At 39.9% G+C, this 26,173-nt stretch overlaps 1 protein-coding gene across 3 annotated transcripts in view; it reads right to left on the reverse strand.

Annotated features, from left to right (window-relative positions):
• Positions 1-1,272: 1,272 nt before the first annotated feature.
• The window catches only part of GPM6A (glycoprotein M6A), a 323,841-nt gene continuing 298,940 nt past the window's right edge, over positions 1,273-26,173 (reverse strand). For all 3 annotated transcript variants that reach the window (XM_039542540.1, XM_039542539.1, XM_039542538.1), the window contains 4 exons: positions 23,252-23,405; positions 21,277-21,353; positions 20,256-20,321; positions 1,273-3,411 (listed from right to left, as the gene is read on the reverse strand). In XM_039542540.1, coding sequence (XP_039398474.1) covers positions 3,259-3,411; positions 20,256-20,321; positions 21,277-21,353; positions 23,252-23,405 — 450 coding nt within the window. In that variant the 3' untranslated portion in view covers positions 1,273-3,258. The remainder of the gene's footprint in view (positions 3,412-20,255; positions 20,322-21,276; positions 21,354-23,251; positions 23,406-26,173) is intronic.

Consider the following 26,173-nt stretch of genomic DNA (forward strand, 5'->3'; position numbering starts at 1 on the left):
TCAGGGTCAATGGAACATGCACGGCTTCCCCACTTCATCAGGAAGCAACGCTCGGGAAACACACGGAACAGTAGACTGACTCCAAAGTTCTGGAAAGACTCCCACATGGTGAATGCTGATTTTCATGTTTGAAGAAAACTCAGGCTTTTATTAACGAATCATCAAATACAGTATGATGCAGGGTGTGTGTGTGTTGTAGGTATTTTTTGTTGTCTGAAATGATAGTTCCTTCCACTAGGAGTGTTGCTATTCTAGCTTTTGGAAAAGTATATTTGAATTTTTCCTCTCTGCCCAAAAGTATTGTAAGTGATATCTGATGTTCAGTACTGGAAATGACCAGGTATTCTGATATGGGGAACTCATTATATGTAAAAGCAGCAAAGAGTCCTGTGGCACCTTATAGACTAACAGACCTATTGGAGCATGAGCATGAGCATGAGCATGAGCTTTCGTGGGTGAATACATCCGACGAAGTGGGTATTCACCCACAAAAGCTCATGCTCCAATAGGTCTGTTAGTCTATAAGGTGAAGCTCATGTTCCAATACGTCTGTTAGTCTATAAGGTGCCACAGGACTCTTTGCTGCTTTTACAGATCCAGACTAACACGGCTACCCCTCTGATACTTGATTATTTGTAGTTTGGGTAACATCAAATTTCCATGGGCTCACTTCTGCCTGTAAGGCAGACCTTCATCTTGCAGGGCTGTGAATTGGGCCCTTTACCTACATGTGATTTGAGAACACTCCTCTGATGGCAGAGAGATGGGACTATTTTAACCATTTTTGGATTAATCATTTTTTCATTAAAAATGCTGATTTGTTAACATTTAAATTATTAGCAAAACCGGGTTGGGGGAGTTGACAAATTTCCCAATTTCCAAAAACACAGATAATGTTTTTTTAAATTGCGAAAACATTTCATTTTGACATTTTTTAAATAAAAAATTCCCGTTTTCTGGCTTTCCCTTTTGAAACGTAAGCTAATTAGACTGAAAAAAGTTATAGAAAAAATGCGGACACTTTCAAAAACTTTTTGAAATTATCAACACATTCTGACTGACCTGCAACAAAAAATCCTGGAGTTTTCAGTTCCCAAATATTTTCATAATTTCAATTTTTCATCCCAATTCAAGATGGGAAAAATATTGAACTCTTAAAAATATTTGCAAGATGAGAAAATCATTTTGCAGCCAGCACTACTAACCAGTCTCTTCCATCTCTAGATTCATACTGTACATACAAAAGAAAAAAAACACATCAAGGACTACTAATAAGTACACAAAGTACACAAGTGTGTTTATTACATTTTTGCAAGCACTTTCTTCTACATTTCAAAAACGCCACCATCAAGCTGTTGGCACATTTATGTACAAAACAGATTAATTGTAATGCCTGCTACAAAGCATTCTTTGTGAAAATACAAACTCTAATACCAGAGAAAAGCCAAAAGCATCAACATCATTACATGAGTTTAAAAGACATAGTTTTAAAAATCATCACAAACTGTTTAAGACACTAAACTGAAACACTACAATACAGAATCCAAAAGAGGTTCATAGTACTTTTTGCAGAACCGGTACTGCACATACCAGAAAACTGCTGACCTTGTAAGACAGCCTAAGTGTAAAAAAACAAAAACAAAGAAACAAAAACAAAATCCAAAATCAATCAACTAATACTACTTAATGCATAACCATGCCACAAATAACTATAGTATTACCTTCTACTTACTACAAGAATTGTTAAAAATTACTGATGATGCATGACTAGTAATAGTACAAAGAAGAGTTTTACTCAAGAACTTTTATTAGAAATGCACTTACACTGAGAGAGAATTCACAATGGTCCAATAAGTGCACAAAACTATCTAGGATTTTTAACACTGACAAAAATGTCTTGTCAGGATACATCACTTTAAAAGACAATTTACAGCATTCTTGTAGCATTAGAAATAGGCAAAAAAAAAGAAGCAAAAACAAACACCAAATTTGGTCCAATAATACTGATTTTTGTAGGGTTTTTTATACAGGTACTTCCTTCAAATTAATGACTTACCTTTCTGTTAACATTTTCTTACTCAAAATAAAGGTTCAGCTGTATTTCTACACTTCCATACAGTAAGCTCTGAAGTGGCCTTTTACCTCACTTTGACATAATGCAGGTAAACCAGTATGTGTAGGAAAGCTGCAAGCCAAGCTATTGCATTTATGGAAGCCTTCTTGAATATATCACATACAATATACATATATAGTTCAGACAGGTGCAATCCATTAAATTTTTTAAAGCAGGTAAAAAGACTTCTGACTTGTAAGGTTGCCGTAGTTTTGATATATCACTTTCATAAATGTAGCTAAGCAGTAATTGCTCACATCAGCACATGAACAGCTCCAATTCAGCATAACCATTGTTGAATTACAAAGAGATCATTCTGCACAAACCTACGCATAGCTATATGATTTAGTTAACATTTGTCTATATACTGTAACTCTTTAAAGGTAACCGTGGTATAACATCCTTTAAACAGGCAAGAGGCCATGCATTATTAGCACCACGGTCTGCATGCTCACAATATAAACAGGAATACTCAGCAATAAAACTATGAAAGAGAATATTCTTTAAGAACATCAAGAATAATACAATGTTAATAAAGATAAGAAGCACTTTTTTTTTTACCTACTATTACAAATTTAGAAATTGCACCTTTGATTGTTTAAAATGTTCTTAGGACCCTCAATCAAGATGACTACTGGGCCATCTGGCAAGACTTCCAAATATGAAGGAAACTCATCAGTGTGTTTTCTCTAGATATTGTACATAATGTGCAATGGTCCCTTTGACATATACCTGTAGTTAAAGTAGATACTGAAATTAAAACTAAAAAGTATAAAAAGCTATTTTTTTCAAAACCATATAAGAAACAATGCAAAAGGTGTTATGCATAACACATACAAAGTGATTAAAAAAATCAAACATCTCCGTATTTGACAATAGTTAGTATCCTCGATCGAACAGAACTAATTTGTTTAAGAGGATTCAGGAAAGGCTGTTTAGGAGCTTTGCAGTAGAGAATGGTCACACAAACTATTAACTAATTAGGAAACCAAGTGCTAGACAACCAAAAATTGTACCTGGGCGATTTACAAGTCACCCTAACTATCTTTTGTGAGAAGCACTTTCTTTTTTTTTTTTAAATGGTTAGATGGCCTTTAGTTAAACAACAAAGCATTCAAATGTTAGAAAGTAAGACAAGGTTTCTCTTATGTGTATGCATTGAGCCGCTCTTTAGAGCGGGTAGAATGAATGTCATGAAGCTCTTGCTCCTCCTTTGACTTAATATCCTCATACTTTTGCATTCTGCACGCATCTTTCACATAGGCCCAATTAGCAGACAGAACCATGAGATAATGAACCTGTAAGAGAGGAGATAGGGAGTTAGTAACTAATTGCATAGAAACAGAATATATTCAAAGTTGAAAAATTAAGATCAAGATGTTTAGATGGGATCAAAATGCACTGAGCAGAGCAGGTTAGGGAGTGGAGTGCAAAATCGGTGTAAAGCTCACCTTTGAACTTCATTGATCCTGGGGCTATTCTCTGCACTGTGATAGAGCAGCCTACAGACTGCTCTAACTTACATTTGGTTGCAATGGCCATAAGGCCAAAAACATAGCAGAGGATCAGCATGGCACAGGGGTGTCCCAGGCGTACCCTCCTTTCTGCTAACAGCAAGGAGACTGTGTGACAAAAGAGCCCCTCCATCAGCCCTACATCACTATTAAAATGAGACCATGGATCTGGTTCAACATAAGGTGTAGGTGGTTTCTGATACAGGAGAAACTTTGAAGTAGATGCCCATATATCTGCTTGGCTCCAGGATTCTTAGAAAGGCCAGAAATGCTTGAGGAACTGCCCTAACACATAGAACCTGGGAAACTAGTGGAGATATCTTTACAGAAGGCAAGGCAACAAAGCCATCCTGAATTCTCCTGGGGTTTTTGTCCTATCCTCTACCCTCTCCTACAAAGAAGGAAAAGGAAAGACTCATCTATAAAGCAGATTTTCATGGTAACTATTATAATCAATTAGAATCAACTTCGAAATACACCCCAACCAAATCCAATTGGGCTGGGGGCACGCTAAACAGGGCTTTGAACTCAGGGAACCTTGGTCTCTCCAAGAACAACAAATATAAATCAGTGATCCTGTACTAGGAACGTTCATTGACACTGTCTCCGGAAAGGTGGTCTTGATTCAAATGGACAATAACATCTGTGTTGAAGAAATGTTGCAGATGTGAGAGTGGGCTTTGTCCCACAATTTCTGATTATCATTTAACTGGCATGGAAGGTGATCATGCACATAGGAAGTCTGAGTTGATCCATGCTAGGTATTCATGAATGGTCTCTGTATCAGGGAGTGTTGGAACAAAGAGGGTTATGGATCTCTGCCACTCAACTGAACAAGAAGCCTTATTCATCTCTGATAGTAAAACTCCTGTCAAAGCTCAGAAGAAACAAAGGTTTGGTAACCCTTATCAACCTTACTGATCTGAGATTGCAGCTGACCAAAATTTATCCCATCAAACAGAGTCTGCCCTGGCACACAAGGCACATTGTTCTACCCTAATCTGGAACCTTAGCCATGAAAGTTTGGCTTCTAACAGGGCAGAGCTCCCCAAGTACTGAGTATGTGAGGAAAGAGGGTTCAGGTCCTCCTCGCCATCTGAATACCATCTACCAGAAGGACTTGTGATTGGAAAAGGTACACATCTTTCTTAGAGACTTGGAGAAAGGCAACACAGAGAAAACAGGACCCTGTAGACATTTTTTATTTGATCTACACATAAATGTTTGAATTTCTTTGCCAGTTTGAAACTAACTTGAAGACTAACTCCCTCCAGTTAGTCTTTGGCCTATCATGAACTATTTAAGAGTAAACAAGTGTCTCTACAGTCCCATGTCAAGTAAAACATGTGTCTGACATGTGCCCTTCCTCCCCATTAAAAAAAATCAAAGTATCACAGTCCTGACAAACCCAATGAAATTTCCTTTGGAGCTCAAGTTTATTAAAAGGAAGGTCATTTTCTAGTGGCAATGAATTAAGCTTGTAGAACTAAATAAAATTCTGGATCTAATGACTGATCCTCAAGATACTAAGTTTTAAAATAATAAAGCGATGGTTTATATTTATGCAAGATTCATTGTGAGCTAGGCCCCCAGCTCAAACCAAGCTTTGGACTTTGGGCCTATGTGAAAAGTTGCTGACAGAGCCTGTGGTCAGGATTTTACACACACAGCAAATGGATCATGGCCCTTCAGACTTCCTAAGGCTTCACTGTGCTCCAACTAGAACCCCAAGGAACTTTTAACAGTAAGAATGGGTGTTTGTGGAATCTCCACCGTTGAAGATTTTTAACAACAGGTTAGACAAACATCTGCCAGAGATGGTCTAGCTAATTCTTAGTCCTGCCATGAATGCAAGGGAATGGACTAGATGACCTCTTGAGGTCCCTTTCAGTCCTACGATTCTATGGACATGTAGTCATGGGAACAATGTTGGCAGTGTAATGGACTCATTAAAAAGGAACTCCAACATCACGTTGGAGCAGAATCTTGCATAAATATAAACCATCACTTTATTATTTTAAAACCTTGCTTCTTACTAGATAAGCATAGTGAGCAGAACTCCAGATGGGGAGCGGTAATTGGTGTCCTTATCAGAAGTTACAGACATACCAAACTTTGGACGGGGCCTCAGATGTTCACTCCTTAGTGCAGAAAGGAGATAGCAAATACTCTCCCCACATACCAGCCTAGAGTTCATGGAGAGGCCCAAACATGTCAGTACGAGATATGACATTCTCCCTTCCACAGATGCATCCTCCCTCTGCCCCCATCTCCCCTAAGATGCCAATGTTAGCTTTTCGGAGCACAATGGGGCACCCTGAAAACAATTTCTATTGCCATGTACATGCAAAGGAACCTAGACACATGTAATCCAAGCATAGGGGTTAAATAGGGATACCAACTGGGAGGGGAGACGAGTGCAAGAGGGTTATGTACTCTTTAAACTAAGGGGTCTGTTCCGGAGGACTTGGACAAACCACCAGCAAGCGATTGGCCATGAGTTAAGCCCAGAACTGGCTGGGTACGCAAGCCGTAGGCAGTGTGAACTGGTGGTCCCATTTCCTCATTGAACATAACATTGCAAGCCCATTTTGTTCCTTCAAAGTCCATGCAACTTTTTGTTTAATTTGACACCAATTTTCTAAGCAACACTGATACTAAGAAGGCCATGTCTCAATGGCCATCTAATTGAATTTCACACTTCTACGATCTGGCTGGCCTAAAGCTAAAGGACCATGTCAAGGTTGATTCAATCTGAAACAGGGCAGCTTCCACTGCCTGCCTCAGGTATATTTCAATTTAAGAATTATGCTAGGCAGACATCATCCTCATTCCATGCTCTTATGAAGTCCTATTGCTCTCATTTGGTCTTTAGGGAGATATTCTGATTCAGTCTTTCAGTATGTGTGTCCAAAGTAGGGGAGTCCAAACTCTTCTGCCCCCTAGAATTTAATTTGGATGTCCCTTATTTGAGTTAGCCAACATTTTGAAAAAATGCTTCCCCCCTGAAGGCATCCTATAAGCTTCCCGTCATATAAGGCTGTTTTTTGGGAGCCAATTAAAAAAAACCACACCACTTTATTGCTATTGATCCTGTTGCAGTATTATTGTTTACACCTTCTTACAGCAATATCTCAAGCCACTCTCTCTCCAGAAGGAAGGATCCTGTTCAGCTTGCATCTTAAGACAAGAGGAATTATGTATTTTGTAATTCTGCTTCTCTGCAGATATCATACTGCAAGGTTCTAACTTAACCATCACCCCTCAGAGTTGGGAGAAATATCAATTTGTGTTTTTAATTATATATGAACCTTGTAATGTTCTTTCTACTTCCTTCAGTAAATTTAATATTTATTGTTTATATTATTATTTGCAGAGCCTTTGCTTCCTACTCATTCAGGTACTGACGGGAAAGTTCTAAGAACAGCAGTTTAAAGGTTCAAGATAGTGCCTAACTACAGATAAGCGTGGCTGTTTCTTACTCCTGTCTGCTACCACTGCCCTTAGGACTTCTCATTCTCTAAACATTTTTTGGTTCCTATCAGTCTAGTCCCTGAGTGGTGCAACCCAGAGTGAGAATCTTGCAAGAGAACAGATTATTTTTCTCTTTCCAGAAGACCTGTAATGTTAATTTTTATATGACATATCAATTAAAAGTAGACAGCTACTTCTACATAATAACTAACCAACAGACTCATTCATTTGTCAAGCTGGAACATGGAAATACATATGGGTGAATGAGCAGGTAATTAATTTGTAAACACAAGAATTGTATCCTTCATACACAACTATGAACTCAAAAGATAGGGTAGCTAGTGGGAAGAAACGGTCCAAGGGTCTAATGATTTTGCTCTACAAAATAAGTTTACAGCAGAATGTGTTTCTTAAAAAACGTATTTCCTTGACAAAAATTTAGATTCTTCTATATTTCAGCATTTGGGGATAGATGGGAACTCGTGAACAACTCTTTCTTTCGTAATAAGACTAACTCTGACAACTGTGTAAAGACACAAACAAAAATCCCATTCCTTTTCAGGAAGGCTAGTGAGGAGGAAATAGATCTGCACATGTGAAGTAATTTGGCTCTTGCAGATATCCCTATATTCAATGGTGTTAATATAATACACTATATGACTGTTGTGACTATACATGCTCTTAAAAAGTAATTAACTGTAACATTTAAGCTTCTCAGAAGTCCCTGGGATTACAGATGCAAAAAATTCTTAAATATAATTCTTAAATGACTGGTAATGAACACAAAAAACTTTATTGTTGTAGACAAATATGTATATTCTGGCTACTGCCAGATACTTGTATTAAATCTTTGAATTTTAAAATAGTTTTATCAATCTGCAGCTTTGCAAAGGACTGGTGTTTGAATATCAATGATCTTGTTAAAAAGTCTGAATTCATTAATAGGAAAGATCTGTCATTGTTTCGCACAGGCAGGAAAACAGACAAGGCAAAAGGGATGTTTTTTAACTAGACCACATCTTTATTCAATCATCTGGGAATTATCCCGCAATAACTTTTACAGTGAAGATTATCTTTATTTCTTGTTAGAGGGCTGCCATCAGCACTTCACGCCTCCCTACGGGGTCTCAGTCTGGTGCTATCCCCATCCCACCACATATGAAGGTTAGGGCTAGGGGAAAAGGGATGTCTCCTTGCTTTACAGCACATTAGAAGCTCCAAGCATGTTCCCCAACTTCTTTAGGGAATTCCTTCCCCATAGTCCACTTCCAATTCCAGTTTGTCAGGGAACCAGGCCTCCTATGGAACGAGTATGTGTGCTGGACAGCTGTCAAGTGTAACAATTTGAATCTAATCTCTGTCCTATCCATTAGGTCACTAGGCTGATGTGAGTACGGCAAAAAACCGACAGACATGCTGGCCAATCTGGCAGTGAGGGGAGCTGCTTGTCCAACAGGCAGTGGTAGCCAGACCATAGGGGAAAAAGCTTATATGGCCTTCCATCTGTTGCACAGAAACCAACAGTCTTCCTCAGAGCTCCGGCCTCTTCATCCTGCATCTTCATGATTTGGGAGAGGGAGGTTCTTTAACCTCCCTCTCCCAAACATGAAGATGTCATTCTGGTGAAGGAGAAAACCATCCTTAAAGGGAAGCCCTTTTTGTCCATACAGGTCAAGACAATGAGCCCTACCTTTGAGGCTGAGCGTGTGCAGTTTGAAGGACTGTTCCTAAAAATGATGTGTCACAAATAGGGCTGTCAATTAATTGCAGTTAACGCACGTGATTAACTCAAAAATATTAACTGTGATTAAAAAAGTAATTGTGATTAATCGCGCCATTAAACAATAGAATACCAATTGACATTTATTAAATATTTTGGATGTTTTTCTACATTTTCAAATATATTGATTTCTATTACAACACAGAATACAAAGTATACAGTGCTTACTTTATATTATTTTTATTACAAATATTTGCACTATAAAAATGAAACAAAAGAAATACTATTTTTCCATTCACCTCATACAAGTACTGTAGTGCAATCTCTTTATTGTGAAAGTGTAACTTACAACTGTATTTTTTTTACATAACTGCACTCAAAAACAAAACAACGTAAAGCTTTAGAGCCTACAAGTCCATTCAGTCCAACTTCTTGTTCAGCCAATCGCTAAGACAAACAAGTTTCTTTACATTTACGGGACATACTGCTGCCTGCTTCTTATTTACAATGTCACCTGAAAGTTAGAACAGGTGTTCACATGGCAATTTTTGTAGCCGGCATTGCAAGGTATCTACGTGCCAGATATGCTAAACATTCGTATGCCCCTTCATGCTTCGGCCACCATTCCGGAGGACATGCTTCCATGCTGACGATGCTCGTTAAAAAAATAATGCATTAATTAAATTTGTGACTGAACTCCTTGGGGAAGAATTGTATGTCTCCTGTTCTGTTTTACCCAGGTTCTGCCATGCACTTCACGTTGCAGCAGTCTCGGATGATGACCCAGCACATGTTCATTTTAAGAACACTTTCACAGCAGATTTGACAAAATGCAAAGAAGGTACCAATGTGAAATTTCTAAAGATAAATACAGCACTCAACCCAAAGTTTAAGAATCTGAAGTCCTTCCAAAATCTGAGTGGGATGATGTGTGGAGAATGCTTTCAGATGTCTTAAAAGAGCAACACTCCGATGCGGAAACTACAGAACCCAAACCACCAAAAAGAAAACCAGCCTTCTGCTGGTGGCATCTGACTCAGATGATGAAAATGAACATGCATTGGACCACTCTACTTTGGATCATTATCAAGCAGAACCCATCATCAGCATGGACACTCATCTTCTGGAATGGTGGCTGAAGCATGAAGGGACATATGAATCTTTAGTGCATCTGGAACATAAATATCTTGCAACGCTGGCTACAACAGTGCCATGCGAAAGCCTGTTCTCACTTTCAGGTGACATTGTAAACAAGGCCTGGGCAGCATTATCTCCTGCAAATTGTAACCAAACTTGTTTGTCTGACCGATTGGCTGAAGTAGTACTGAGTGGACTTGTAGGTTCTAAAGTTTTACATTGTTTTATTTTGTAATGCAGGGTTTTTTTGTATATAATTCTACATTTGTAAGTTCAACTTTCAGGATAAAGAGATTGCACTACAGTACTTGTATAAGGTTGTAATAAAAAATAAATATAAAATGAGCACTGTACACTTTGTATTCTGTGTTGTAATTGAAATCAATATATTTGAAAATGTAGAAAACATCCAAAAATATTTAAATAAATGGTATCCTATTATTGTTTAACAGTGCAATTAATTGCACAATTAATTTTTTTAATCGCTTGACAGCCCTAGTCGCAATCATTCTACATGGCATGTTGCTAAGATGGACTCTTTGGCGTTAAAAAAAAATTACCACTGCAAATAAATAAAATACGTCCTTTCAGATTCATCATCCCAATTCAAGAGGAAGATTAAATATTTTCAGCTAAAACACTCCCTATAATTCGTATTTCCCCAGAAAACGGCATCCAAGACACAATTTGCCATCAGTTTTTTGGAAAAAACATAAATTAGTTTAATTTTCCAAAACTTCAAAATCTGCAGTCACTGCTCAATGCCTGAGGGCCAAACGTTGCCTTTTGGACACATGCAACAGAGTTCCAGTGTAGTCACATGAGTGACTTGAGGGCAGAATTAGGACCAACAGGTCTGCGGGGCGGGGAGAGGGGGTTGGCTTTGCTAGCACATATTTAGAATAATAGTTTATCCCCAAAATACCTGGGACTTAAGATCAGGAAAGCCAATACTCAGTCCTGGACTAAGTGACAGGTTTGAAGTCCAATACTGCATGAACAATCAGGACAAGGAATTGAGGGCTTTATTCCGTGAGACTGCCAGGATTTCCTCACCACAACCACCTTTCAGCATGCATCCAGGGTCCACAACTGAGGGCTGGATAATAGGGATGCATCCAGGGTGACGTTTCTTGTTCCTGGCTGACCTCTTATTCTACTTTTCCACAAGCAAGATTAAGAATTTGTTTACAAAGTGCTTTAGTCCACACCAGTGCAGTTTAAATTCTAGTGCACACTAGCATGTTGCACGCTAATTGGCCCATGTGGATCCTACGGGCATGCACTGAAAGGTTCCCTAGTGCCTGTTAATCTAGTACTGTTTGAAATAGGATGGGCAGTTAGTGTGCAACATGGTAGTGCACACTAGAATTTACACCCAGTTGGTTTGGACTCAACCACTGTATAAACAAGCCTTAAGGAAGGCTGAAAAGAACTCAGGATGGTGCCTTAAATTCAAACAGGAGACCATCTGCTCCTTCAACATGAGGCAGGAAACAACTTGGGATTCTGCCATCACAGAGCTTAGAAGTTAGATGCAAAACTTCCTATATCACCACCTGCCTGAAGGACAGAGAAAAAGACCACATTCCTTCATTTACACCCAGGAGCAACCATGCAATGGAAACCTATGCTTCATGAACAAAACACATAACAATGTAGTGGCATGAGTGTATCTCAGAGCAGAATTTGTCACTTGGTGTCACTTCAAGGCTGCTGTACTACCTTCAGTTTATAGACCAAATTCTGTCCTCAGATACATGCATGCAGTTCCCATTGAAGCTGTACGTGCCTATCTGCAGCCAGAATTTTACCTTGTGCTTAGCTTTTGGTAGTCTTAATAATTTTCTATAGGAACAGTTGCATGCAGTAGTGGTCCAAAAGGGCATTATCTATAACTAATATGATGCAATTAATACATCTCTCTATAACTGCCACGATTGCATGCACTGATTTCTATGTAAATAATGGTTCATGGTACAATTTACTGAGTAATTAAAAAAAATTAGCTCAATGAATACAGAGTGAGCATGAACATGGAATGGTAGACAAGACAAACACAAATGGGCTCTCTTAGCTAAGCAATGCTAGGCGTGGCAGAGGAAGAATCTGCTGAGCAGAGGTCCTAGAGTGAAAAAGCCAATATTGTTGAGCTACATGGGTGCTTAGAAGTGGCAGTAGCTACACATGCCAGTGTACGTAGGGTATGGAATAAATCAAGCACCCACACTAGCACAACACACCCCAATGGGCTGTGAAGAACTGTGGTCCACACAGGTCACCTTCCCTGATCACATCTGGAGTACTGGCAACCTATTATCGGTCCTTTCTGCCCATTGCATTGCTGGAGAGGAGCTCCTGACACCCTCTACACCCCTCTTTAGAGGGGCCACTTAGGTTACTGATAATTTAGCCTATCATCTCTTTTACTGACACCTGGAAACCTCTATCAGTCTTTGCAGAAGTATCTAAGCAGTTAAATACTCTTAACTTCTCTTAAAATAATTTGTCATCAGAAATGCTCCCTTTCCCTCACCTTCTTTGCCATATTGCCTACCTCTGAAAAATTATTTCCATCTTTGCTTACTATAACCACTTTAGCAAAATTAAAAATTCTAAGACAAAAACAGATAATGCGTTCACTTGCTATAAAGAGCTACTTAGAAAGCTATTCTCTTCAGTTCATGAATCAGAGGGAAATATCAGAAAATGCATGATCTCTGTTGAATATATTAAGGCTTCTCCAGTTAATTAGAGTGCTCTGTCCACACATTTAACTTGAAATTATTGGCCATAGATAAAATAATACTTCTTTGGCAAAGTGGTGAGGGAAGAGCACTTAGTTAATTCTTTTCCCCCCAAGTTGCCTCAAATCTTTCTAGAACTATCTGCTGTCACTTTGGGTTCAAGTAGGGTTTGTCTGCAGCAGTTCAGTGAGCTGCTACTTTTTCCTGATAGTGGCTGCCTTGGGCTCCAGCATCTAATCTTTCATGTTAAAAATAACACTATTTAAATCCTTTATGTCTCTGAAGAAAACCTTCAAAGTGTGAGCCAAGTATAAACTGATGTCTTGAATCTGTCAACAGCCTGAGAATAACTCTAAGAAAATTGTGAGCTTTCCTAATACATTTCAATTAGATGTTTACTCTGAAGCCTAACTATGAGATTATTAGTGTAAGCGTAGCTAATTATTTTTCTGCTGAGCAAACTACACAAGAAAAAATGAGAGACGCACTCTCTTATAAAATCTGTGCAATCTGCTGTGCATGCTGTCTCAGTGTGGCACTGTAAGTGGACTGTGCTCAAGCTGTGGTTATAATTTAGGGAATTACCAAAACTGAACCTGCCTAAACTGCCTTACTCAGAAAAGCTGTTTTTAAAGAAACATTGGAAGCAGTCATACTTGAAAGTTATGTGACAGGATTAACTAATTCAGAAGTGGTATGTATTTTGTGTGATTGACATCAGTACAGAGGGGCTATTATCAGAGATGGTTAAATTGGTTTGGGCAAGAGAAGGACTGAGAAGGCATCCACTCCCCAAACATAACCTGAACCTTATTTCAGGGTGAGATACATCCCCAACTCCCATTGAGACTATTCTGCTGTGTGGGGCCTAGCAATCTCTCTCTAAGACCCCACTGATGCTCTGTCATTCCTACGTTTGGAGTCGCTCTGCACTTTCCTTTCTATTTATTCGTCAGTCTATATGGCATGCCTATGGGAAATCTCCTCTTTTACATAAAGATATGTGCTGTGAGGCGGAAGGTAAAATAGCCCCTACTATGGCTCCTGCCACCACAGAACGTGTGGAGATTTTAAGCTTGTTTTATGCAAGCAGGGAAGTCTGAGTGAGGATCACCAATAGGGCAAAATTGGTGGTTTGCATACAGCTGCATTGCCTCTAAGGAACTGAATATAAAGGCTGAGAGCCAAAAGCTCCTACATTCAAAACCCCCTCTGCCACAAAATCACTGTGCAGCCTTGGAATACTACTTCCCAGGTGTGGAAAATATTAAATGATGCACAAGTGCTAAGTGTTTATTGTTAGTTGAACTTTTAAATATTTATCTGAACCAATGATCCTTTCACGAATTTCCCATCACTAGAGAATATAGCTTAGATCAGCCATGCGGTGGAAATATAATTTTCTCTTTAAAATGGTATGGCATTAGTATTTCTTCTTTTGGAAGAGCTGAGAGTTAATCACTTAATGTAATATAAAGTACTGATAATTCTACTTACACAGTACTTTTCATCTTGAAGCAATTAAATATAATTTTTAGATATTAATCTTCTTGCTACTCTGTCACAGTAGCAGAGGTAGCTGTATTGTAGATGTGAAAACTGAGGCAAGAAGTTGATTTGTGCAACAGTAGTTCAGACCACTTGCCCATTCCCTCCTCTCTCTCTCTGCCCAGTATAAAGGTGCAGAAGATAGTAAAAACTACATCTTCAATTTGTAAGGATAAACAGCAGTTTTCTGGCTGGTTTGGTATAAATGAAACATAGTTTTCATAGGTGAAAAAATAATCCCCCCCAAAATAGTATTAATAGGCTTGGAAGGATTAGATTTTTATCAGGAAATGTTGATCTCACTCACAAACTGACAAAAAAATATTTCCATCGATGATAATGAAAATTTACAGATTAATAAATTTTCAAGCAGCATTTCTCTTACTTTACTTTAGAGTTTGATTTAAGGCAATTTACTTTACATGTATATTTTGACATGTAATGTTGACAGTTTGTGTTTTAACCGTTATAAAGCTTTAATTTTTTGAATCTCAGTGTCTACAGTCATTAAATATTTTTTGTCTGGCCTAACCACATTATCTGCTCCCCCATACTTCCTGCAACTGTGAACATTTAAATGAATAAATATCTTAATGCTTTAAAATATTATAGGTCAAAATTTGCGAACAGGGGCTGCTAACAGGGAGTTTCGCAAGGGAGTTCTCCAGGTGAAGGAGGAGCTAATACAGCATCTGTGGGGTAAGTGACTGTCTGTAGTGTGTGTTTGTTTGTGTTTGGGGGTTACTTGCTGTGTGCTGAGCTTGTGTTTGTCAGTCTGTTTGGTTGTTTGGTTGTTTGAGGGACCATGTGCTCTGGCTGGCAGTTGGAGGCAGGTTTGAAAGCTCGAAGCCTCTGGTAATTGGCTGAGCCTTAATCAGTGGGCGGGGCATTCACTCAGGCCAGGGCTTTATAAAGCCGCGAACAGGGGCTGCTAACAGGGAGTTTCGCAAGGGAGTTTAGAAGGGGAGTGGGAAGGGAGTGGGAGTCCCTCGCCGGCCGTAACCCCTTCCCTGTGCCCCCCCACCTAAAATCCTAAAACCTATAAACCAAACTACATTCAAAACCTCTTTCTTTAAACCACCCTTACATTAACTAGGAGACAATGCAGGCAGAAGCCCAGCAGCAGGGTGGGGGCTATCCAGTTTATTGCGCTGAGTGTAGCATGTATGATTACCTGCCCTGTGGGCGGGTAGCATATGTGTGCAGTCGGTGCAAGGAGCTCCTGGCCCTCAGAGACCATGTACGGACTTTGGAGGCCAGGGTGGCGGAACTGGAGGAGCTAAGAGAGGCAGAGAGGTATGTTGATGAGGCTTTCCGGAACACTGTAGAATTGTCCCACCTCCGCTCAGACAGCTCCTGTGCTGTTGAGGAGGAAGAAAGGCCCAGGGAAGCAGAGCAGTCAATGGGAGCAGAGGGAAACCTTCCCATAGTTAGGACCCTCCTTCCAGATGGTGATGGGGTTGCCTCTCGCACTGAGGTTGCCTCTCCGGGGGGAGGGAACTCCAGTTTCTAGGAAAAGGCAGGTGTTAGTAATGGGAGATTCGATTATTAGAAATGTAGATAGCTGGGTCTGTGATGACCGGGAGAACCGTATGGTGACTTGCCTGCCTGGTGCGAAGGTTGCGGAACTCTCGAGGCATCTAGATAGACTTATGTGTAGTGCTGGGGAGGAGCTGGTGGTCGTGGTACATGTAGGTACCAATGACATAGGGAAGGGTAGGAGAGATGTCCTGGAAGCCAAATTTAGGCTGCTAGGGAAGAGACTGAAATCCAGGACCTCTATGGTGGCATTTTCAGAAATGCTCCCAGTTCCACGCGCAGGGCCAGGTAGCCAGGCAGAGCTTCAGAGTCTCAATGCGTGGATGAGACGATGGTGTAGAGAGGAGGGGTTCACGTTCATTAGGAACTGGGGAAACTTCTGGGATGGGAGGAGCCTATACAGGAGAGATGGGCTCCACCTAAACCAAGGTGGAACCAAACTGCTGGCACTAAACATTAAAAAGGTTGTAGAGCAGTTTTTAAACTAGGAGATGGGGGAAAGCCGACTGCTGCAGAGGAGCGTGTGGATCGGACACAGACTTCTCTTAGGGGAGAGTCTGATGATAGAGAATCTCCAGGTTATAGTCAGGAGCAGAGGACTGAAAAGTATAATGTAAGGGCCGGATCAAATGATAAACAGTCACATAAAAAAGAATCTGGCACATCAGAAAAAGGCAGGCTAATAAACAGGGACAAGTTTTTAAAGTGCTTGTACACAAATGCCAGAAGTCTAAATAATAAGATGGGTGAACTAAAGTGCCTTGTGATAAAGGAGGATATAGATATAATAGGCATCACAGAAACCTGGTGGACTTAGAGCAACCAATGGGACACAATCATTCCGATATACAAAATATATCGGAAGGACAGAACAGGTCGTGCAGGGGGTGGAGTGCCACTATATGTGAAAGAAAGTGTAGATTCAAATGAAGTAAAAATCTTAAGCGAATCCACATGTTCCATAGAGTCTCTATGGATAGAAATTTTATGCTCTAGTAAAAATATAACATTAGGGATCTATTATCGACCACCTGACCAGGACAGTAATAGTGATGATGAAATGCTAAGGGAAATTAGAGAGGCTATCAAAATTAAGAACACAATAATAGTGGGGGATTTCAATTATCCCCATATTGACTGGGAACATTTCACTTCAGGACGAAATGCAGAGATAAAATTTCTCGATACTTTAAATGACTGCTTCATGGAGCAGCTGGTACGGGAACCCACAAGGGGAGAGGCAACTCTAGATTTAATCCTGAGTGGAGCGCAGGAGCTGGTCCAAGAGGTAACTATAGCGGGACCACTTGGAAATAGTGACTATAATACAATAGCAAGCAACATCCCTGTGGTGGGAAGAACACAACTGCCCAACACAGTGGCATTTAATTTCAAAAGGGGGAACTATACAAAAATGAGGGGGTTAATTAGACAAAAGTTAAAAGGTACAGTGACTAAAGTGAAATCCCTGCAAGTTGCGTGGGCCCTTTTTAAAGACACCATAATAGAGGCCCAACTTCAATGTATACCCCAAATTAAGAAAAACAGTAAAAGAACTAAAAAAGAGCCACTGTGGCTTAACAACCATGTAAAAGAAGCAGTGAGAGATAAAAAGACTTCCTTTAAAAAGTGGAAGTCAAATCCTAGTGAGGCAAATAGAAAGGAGCACAAACACTGCCAACTTAAGTGCAAGAGTGTAATAAGAAAAGCCAAAGAGGAGTTTGAAGAACAGCTAGCCAAAAACTCCAAAGGTAATAACAAAATGTTTTTTAAGTACATCAGAAGCAGGAAGCCTGCTAAACAACCAGTGGGGCCCCTTGATGATCAAAATACAAAAGGAGCGCTTAAAGACGATAAAGTCATTGTGGAGAAACTAAATGGATTCTTTGCTTCAGTCTTCACGGCTGAGGATGTTAGGGAGATTCCCAAACCTGAGCTGGCTTTTGTAGGTGACAAATCTGAGTAACTGTCACAGATTGAAGTATCACTAGAGAAGGTTTTGGAATTAATTGATAAACTCAACATTAACAAGTCACCGAGACCAGATGGCATTCACCCAAGAGTTCTGAAAGAACTCAAATGTGAAGATGGAACTATTAACTAAGGTTTGTAACCTGTCCATTAAATCGGCTTCGGTACCCAATGACTGGAAGTTAGCTAATGTAACGCCAATATTTAAAAAGGGCTCTAGGGGTGATCCCGGCAATTACAGACCGGTAAGTCTAACGTCAGTACCAGGCAAATTAGTTGAAACAATAGCAAAGAATAAAATTGTCAGACACATAGAAAAACATAAACTCTTGAGCAATAGTCAACATGGTTTCTGTAAAGGGAAATCGTGTCTTACTAATCTATTAGAGTTCTTTGAAGGGGTCAACAAACATGTGGACAAGGGGGATCCGGTGGACATAGTGTACTTGGATTTCCAGAAAGCCTTTGACAAGGTCCCTCACCAAAGGCTCTTACGTAAATTAAGCTGTCATGGGATAAAAGGGAAGGTCCTTTCATGGATTGAGAACTGGTTAAAGGACAGGGAACAAAGGGTAGGAATTAATGGTAAATTCTCAGAATGGAGAGGGGTAACTAGTGGTGTTCCCCAAGGGTCAGTCCTTGGACCAATCCTATTCAATTTATTCATAAATGATCTGGAGAAAGGGGTAAACAGTGAGGTGGCCAAGTTTGCAGATGATACTAAACTTCTCAAGATAGTTAAGACCAAAGCAGATTGTGAAGAACTTCAAAAAGATCTCACAAAACTAAGTGATTGGGCAACAAAATGGCAAATAAAATTTAATGTGGATAAATGTAAAGTAATGCACATCGGAAAAAATAACCCCAACTATACATACAACATGATGGGGGCTAATTTAGCTACAACGAGTCAGGAAAATATCTTGGAGTCATCGTGGATAGTTCTCTGAAGAGGCGGTCAAAAAAGCAAACAGGATGTTAGGAATCATTAAAAAGGGGATAGAGAATAAGACTGAGAATATATTATTGCCCTTATATAAATCCATGGTACGCCCACATCTCGAATACTGTGTACAGATGTGGTCTCCTCACCTCAAAAAAGATATTCTAGCACTAGAAAAGGTTCAGAAAAGGGCAACTAAAATGATTAGGGGTTTATAGAGGGTCCCATACGAGGAAAGATTAAAGAGGCTAGGACTCTTCAGCTTGGAAAAGAGAAGACTAAGGGGGGACATGATAGAGGTATATAAAATCATGAGTGATGTTGAGAAAGTGGATAAGGAAAAGTTATTTACTTATTCCCATAATACAAGAACTAGGGGTCACCAAATGAAATTAATAGGCAGCAGGTTTAAAACAAATAAAAGGAAGTTCTTCTTCACGCAGCACACAGTCAACTTGTGGAACTCCTTACCTGAGGAGGTTGTGAAGGCTAGGACTATAACAATGTTTAAAAGGGGACTGGATAAATTCATGGTGGCTGAGTCCATAAATGGCTATTAGCCAGGATGGGTAAGAATGGTGTCCCTAGCCTCTGTTCGTCAGAGGATGGAGATGGATGGCAGGAGAAAGATCACTTGATCATTGCCTGTTAGGTTCACTCCCTCAGGGGCACCTGGCATTGGCCACTGTCGGAAGACAGATACTGGGCTAGATGGACCTTTGGTCTGACCCGGTACGGCCTTTCTTATGTTCTTATGTTCTTATGTTAAAATTCTAAAAAAATAAAAATGGGAATTCTCCCAAATCATATTTATTGCAGTGGTACGTAGGGGCCAGCCATGAATGATGCTTAGCACTGTACAGATACAGAGTAGCAAACAGTCCCCATTCCAAAGACTTTACAATTTAAATAGTCACAACAGATGCGGGGCAAGGGATATAGCACACACACATATACTTCATGACAAAAATAACACACTGTAGAGATAATTTTGGACAATTTCGTGTTATATTTTTGGGAAATGTTACCACGTTCATAGCAGTAAACAATGTTCATTGGCAAAAATGGCAAAATTTCCTCCTGGATTAAATCTAAGAGTTCAAGCTCTTCCTCAATCTCTGCAAAAGGATGTTTGTCATTTTAACAGCAGCAGCACAGCTGAAAATGAAAATGAAGAGAGAGTAGGCAGGCATGTGCACACAGAGGAGGGCATGAGGAAGAAAAATTTTGGTGTGATTGCTCTGCGGTTTGCCCAAAAGACCCTTTTAAACACAACAGAGGAACAGATACTTAAAGGAATTTTAATATTAAAAAATCAGAAAATGTTGTTTAAAAGGAGGCGCTAACATAAAATAGCATTTTAAATTAGTAATTTTTTAAAAAATAGTTAACAGTATCCCTTTAAATTCATATGCCTTATTTTTTCTAGTAGTAATTGAATGTCTTTTTTTCAGCAACTAATTCTACTGCTGGCAGTAATGTATAAACAGGATATGTCAGTGATTTAGATGTGGCTGTATGTTCAGGAGCAGTGTCTCCAATAGCTTACCATAGCAATGACTGCTGCTCCAGCTCCAGCAAGTGCCACAATGAACAAATGGAATGTCATGTTTAGCTGTAAAGAGGACAAAGAAAACAAATTTCATAGTAATAACTCTACATGGAAACCAAACAAAAAGCCAACCTCTGACAGAGCAAATGACTACTTTCCTGCTGCCATTGTTCTGCAGAAGTTAACGATTCAGTAATATTTTTGACCAAATTCACTGCTGGCATGGTGTATGTTGATATGAAACTACAGTGCTTTTATTTTCAGGGTACTACACTTGAAAATTTCTAAGAACTCTGTGTGGGTGCAGAAACTCCATCTATTTTGATTTCAAAGTTGCTGCAGTCTGTAACCAAGGAGATTTACGTGTACTGGGGTGAAATCCTGGCCCATGAAAGCCAACGGCAAAACTCCCATTGATTTCAGAAGGGCCAGAATTTTAACAAGTGTGTTCATTTATGGAGATATTACTTTTGTTTGTTCATGTTGTTTTCTTTGATCTAAAATAAGAAAAATAATAATCTGAATTAAAATATATGGTCTTTCTTTATGGAAAAAATACAACAAAGTTTGGATCCATCAAAGTCTTGGGAGTTGTAGACTCCTACACCAGTAGGAAAAAATGGTCCAATGAGTTTAAAAATATTACTGCTCTGTTACAATATAACCATAATTTCTTCCAATTCCTTGTACTCTCTTTTTTTCTAAACATAAGGACAATAGTGTTTTTCATAATTTCTTCTCACCATGTAGCAGACACATTAACCTTCAGTAAAATCTCAAATTAAAAGTTGCAGGTTTAATGGAATATAATTACAAAAATAATAGCTGAAGTAACTATGTTGATGGAGTATGTTTTCTAGGGAAAAAGAAAAGCACTATATTTTTTCCTTGTGCCTTCATTCAATCACTTTGTCTATGATTAAAGAGTTAAGTGTCAGAGGAAACCATATATGCCAGTTATTTCTTACTAAAATGACTGTTATGGATTTGGCAAATAAAACTTAGCCCATTTACTCACCTCAGTAGATTCACACATCCTCAGAAAATTTTCAGACATAGTGCAAATCTTCTTTTCCTCTCCAATAGTTACAATTCCTGAAACACATGAAATATTCACTAGATTTAGTATTCAAAGCATTCAGTAGATTTGTTCAAAGGAACTGAGGAATCCAGATTCTTGGATGTTAGGTAGAACAAAGCAACTGTGGCTCATTTTACACAACAGGAAAACAACCTCTTAGGTCTTCAATTGGTCTCTTCATTATCATGAAGCTGACATGTTATGAATGGAAACAACACAGAGAATGATTCCTCAATCCATTTTTTATATTTTCATGTTGGATTTTATTAATTCCAGCCAACAGGGTATTCAAATATTAGAAAATAACTTTCAGCCAGTGCACATATTAGGCCTGTTGGCACATTCAAAAACATTCTCTGTCCTTATGCTGAGGAATGTGCTAGGGTCAGGATCCAAATTTGCTTGTCTGGTGCAAAGCGTCTGTTAGAGGCTATAAAAGTATGTTACCCAGCGGTGTGCTTAATCATCTGTTGATAATGAATGCAGCTGCTTACAGTAAGGGAAACAAGAAGCTGCTGTACTGTTCGCTTTAGCATGTGACAAGATACTAAATCACAGATTAGCCTGTTGAAAATTACTGTGTTACTGTGCCTTCCCTGTAGGAGATCAGTGGGTTTTTTGCAGGACTTGCAAAACAGATGGAAACTGTAAGGATTATATAAATAAAATACAGATGCAAACGTTAACAAAACAAAAGCCCCATACAGCATTTCCAGAGATAAGCATTGACCTTTAAATGTCTCTCAGATCACTTATCTTCTGAGGAGCAAAGTAAGACGACTAGCTGTTATTGAATCATAGCAGTCAGAAATGGAAAAGAACAATCCATCAAATCCACTTCTTCCAGATCAGGACAGAGGCCTGTTGCCTGGATGATACTGAGGCACTCTTTCTTTCTCTATTGCTAAGCTATCAGATGGACAAAAAAGCTATAAGAAGAGGCTCAGGATTGACTAAGCAAAGACTAAGGCAGGCGGAGTACAGACTTCTCTTTGCAAGGCACAAGAGCCATGCCCCTGCCTCCTCCCAGTCAGAGAGTGGATACAGAGACATGACAGGTTTTGAAAATGACACAAGAACATACTCAGTTTAAAGCTATGTGTGTCCCTCCTTGTGATCTACACCATTCTAACATTTTGAGATGTTTATCATTCCCCGCTTCAGCACTGCCTTCCTCCTTATTTCAGTTTTAACTCCTCCTTATGACTTATGTCCCTCATCTCCTTTATCATATCTGTGAGTAACCTCCACCTACTTTGTTGTCATCTTTCTAAGCTGACCAGAATTGGGAGCAGTTTTCCAGCTGCAGACTCACTACAGCCATTATCACCAGGATGGTAGCAGTTTCCAACTAATATGTGGTACCACTGTGTATACAGCTCAATACTACATTTTTATGCTGCATTGCACTGCAAGCTTATTGCTAATTTTCTGTCTACTGCTGCCCCTACAGCAGTAAGTCTTTTTTTACTGCTTTCCAGTACCCCCACCCTCCTACTGTATATCTGGGTTTCAGATTGTTTCCCCTGAATGTAGCAATTTGCATTTTTCCTAGTTGACGCTCAGTCATATTCTTATTTCCTGTTCATATTTCTAATTTCTCTCAGCCTTTTTGCATGATTTCTCTGTTTTCAGTAGTGTTTGCAATAACTCCAATTTTAGTGACATCTATGAATTTAACTGATATGCCTTAAAACTGCACACCATTGAAACAATAGAATATGGAATTACTTTTTTGTTGGTTTGTTTACCAATTTAAATACATATTCTGTACCTACCTGTAAGGTGTTAGACATAATTTTGGAAGCATCTAGGGTTTGCAGACAACATTCCCAAGAAATATTTCTAAAAGGCTGCTTTGTTAATTGGGTTTGAAGTCTCAATTCATATTTAACATACATCATTCACCTACCAAACTGACGAAGGTCCAAGCAGAGATTAGCCCCTTCCACTAAGGTGGTATTTCGGCAAATGGTCCACAGATTGAAGTACATGTAAACAGGCAGAGAGGTGAAAGCTGTGACCCCTAGCCAGGCCAGCATGAAGATGTATGTCAGCATAATAAACTATAAGAAATACAAAGGAGAAAGAGAGAGAAACAAAACCAGTAGAACTTTTAAAAAACTCTGAAACCAGAACAATATTCCATCACGAATACAGACCCATACCCAATATGCATGCGGCATTCTCAGTTTTGTTTTTTTGTTGTTTGAAAGTTCCATTACTTTATTTGTGTTTAACAGATGGTCAGTTTGTGATCTGCCCAGAGTAAGGGACAGTGCACTATTGTGCTCCTCTGGAACAGCCCAGGAGTGAGATTATGGCTCCAGAGTCACAATCTCCCTCCTGAGCGACCCAGTGCTCCAGGGTCTATATCTGAGCCAACATACATCACATGATGTGCTGGTGTAACTACCTCACTGGGCACCATGGGGACGGTGTGGAACCAAGTCTCTCCTCCTCCTTTCGTCCTACCCAGGAGAGGAGGTAGTGGCTCCAGTGCAAATAACTAGTAGGAACGTAAGGGAGCTCCTTGTGCCCGTGTATGATTCTATGCTACCTTGTGAGCTCAAGCCACGATTTGGCCCATAGTTAAAATGAATCACATGCCATTGCAAGCAAAGCATCTAATTGAGTTCAATGTGCATCGGATCAGATGCAATGAGGCACCTCTCTCATGTGTTTGCAAGCCTGAAACTAATACAAAGGGATTTCTCATTATAAACAAACTGAAAAACGTACCTCCATCACTAGGCAAAGCACTGAATCATGTTTTGTAAACTATGTTGCAGCTATGTATTCTCTGAGTGCTATTTTTTTAACCTCTAGTTTCTAGAGTAGAACAATTGAAAATTCTAGCGGTGTATTTATAGCAACCACTGAACTCCATTTGACTTCAGATCCAAAACCCATGTTGGTCCATGTAACATCTAGAAGCAGTGAGTATGCTTCAGTGTCACAGTGCTGACTGTCTGAGACAACTAGTACAGTATTCCATTAATGATTGCCCTTTTCTTCTTTTGTATTGAACAAGCAAACTGTGTAAAGACCAGAAAAATATGCCAAACTGCTAAAAGCAATCACCGAACCTGCACTTAAACACTGCAGCAAAACACCCACATTTTGGTGGCTTCAGAAACGGACATTGATCGAGATTTTGCAGTGCTGCTCCATATTGAGGAACTAAATTTTTTTTAGTATGTTTCTGAAATAGTTCCACGGTCCCTGTGATGGGGTACCACCCCCCCACAGGCATAAAAGGGTTTAACCATGCCTTGCCCCAGAAGTAGCAATGGAGGGGAGTGCAGAAAACAAAGCAAATCAGGGAGGAGTTTCAGGGAGCAACCAATCAGGGCCTGGCATGCTCAGATAAAAGGGATCTGCAGGGCAAAGTAGTGAGCAGTTGCTGCTGGAAGCCCAGGGAGTAAGACTGCGTCCCTGGAGGGCTGAGAGAACTAAATACCTTGGACAGAGCAGCAGGGACCAGGGAAGCAAGTGGGACCTCCTGGCTGGCTGCTGGGACTGAGCAGCTGATTGCCCTGACGTGAGGGCAAAGAGGATGCTGGGGCCGTAGGGTAGTGGCCCAGGAAAATATAACAGCATTGACTGAGGTTACACAGGAGCAGCGGGAAGCTGCTAGTTACAGGATTCCTGGGCTGAGGCCCGGAGAAGTGGGTGGGTCCAGGTCCCAACCACTAGGGTTGGACAGAAACAATCCCCACCCGGAACGGGGAAACACGGATGGCAACCTAGCCAGAGGGCTGAGTCGCAAAGAGGATGCTGCAGTTCTGGGAGCTGAGAGAAGAGCTGTAGGTGGGAACAAAGACAGATTGCCGGTGTGCAGATTGTGGATAGGGCAGTCAGCGTCGAGCTAATTCCCAGCACGACCAGGAAGAGGTGCCAGTCTGGCGATGACGGCTGCACCCCATGATAGTCCCAATGACAGCCTAAAGCCTGAATCCCTACAGTGCATATCAAACACTGAATCTGAGAGTGAGGAACTAATCTAAATAATGCTGGATGATCTGCACAACAAACCAGGAAAAAGCTAGACCTTAAACAATGAGGAAAACAGCAACACATTTTCTGGTTCCTCTAAAGAAAGTTCTTTTGCATAATTTTAAAAAACCCAAATATTAAATCCAGTATGAGGACTTTATATCACTGTAGTACTGTGGCTACATTCCTGTCTATGTCACTACAATAAAAGAAAGCTAAACATGGCTAGATGTAGAGTTAAGTAGCAGTATGCACCAATTTACACCACAGACAAACCCTGCCACCATTAGTAGAGTCTGTTCCTCTATTACATGAACTAATGAAAGACCAAGAGATAATGAAGAATCAAGAAGAACTCAAGAACCTTGACAAGATGGTGCCCCTATAAGGGTCAAAAATGAATTAAATCAGATTTCCCCCCACAGTTCATAAGAATGGCCACAATGGGTCAGGCCAATGGCCCATCTAGCCCAGTATCCTATTTTCCAACAGTGGCCAGTGTCAGGTGCTTCAGAGGGAATGAACAGAACAAGTAATCATTGAGTGATCCATCCCCTGCCATCCACTCCCAGTCTGGCAGGTAGAGACTAGGACCACCCAGAGCAGGGGGTTGCATCTCTGACCACGTTGGCTAATAGCCATTGATGGACCTATCCTCCATGAACTTACCTAATTATTTTTGAATCCCATTATACTTTTGCCCTTCACAACATCCCTTGGAAATGAGTTCCACAGGTTGATTGTGTGTTGTGTGAAGAAGTACTTCATTTTGTTTGCTTTAAACCTGCTGCCTATTAATTTCATTTGGTGAACCCTGGTTCTTGTGTTATGTGAA

This window comes from Mauremys reevesii, linkage group 5 (genome assembly GCF_016161935.1).
Source record: "Mauremys reevesii isolate NIE-2019 linkage group 5, ASM1616193v1, whole genome shotgun sequence".
NCBI classification, from domain to species: domain Eukaryota; kingdom Metazoa; phylum Chordata; order Testudines; family Geoemydidae; genus Mauremys; species Mauremys reevesii.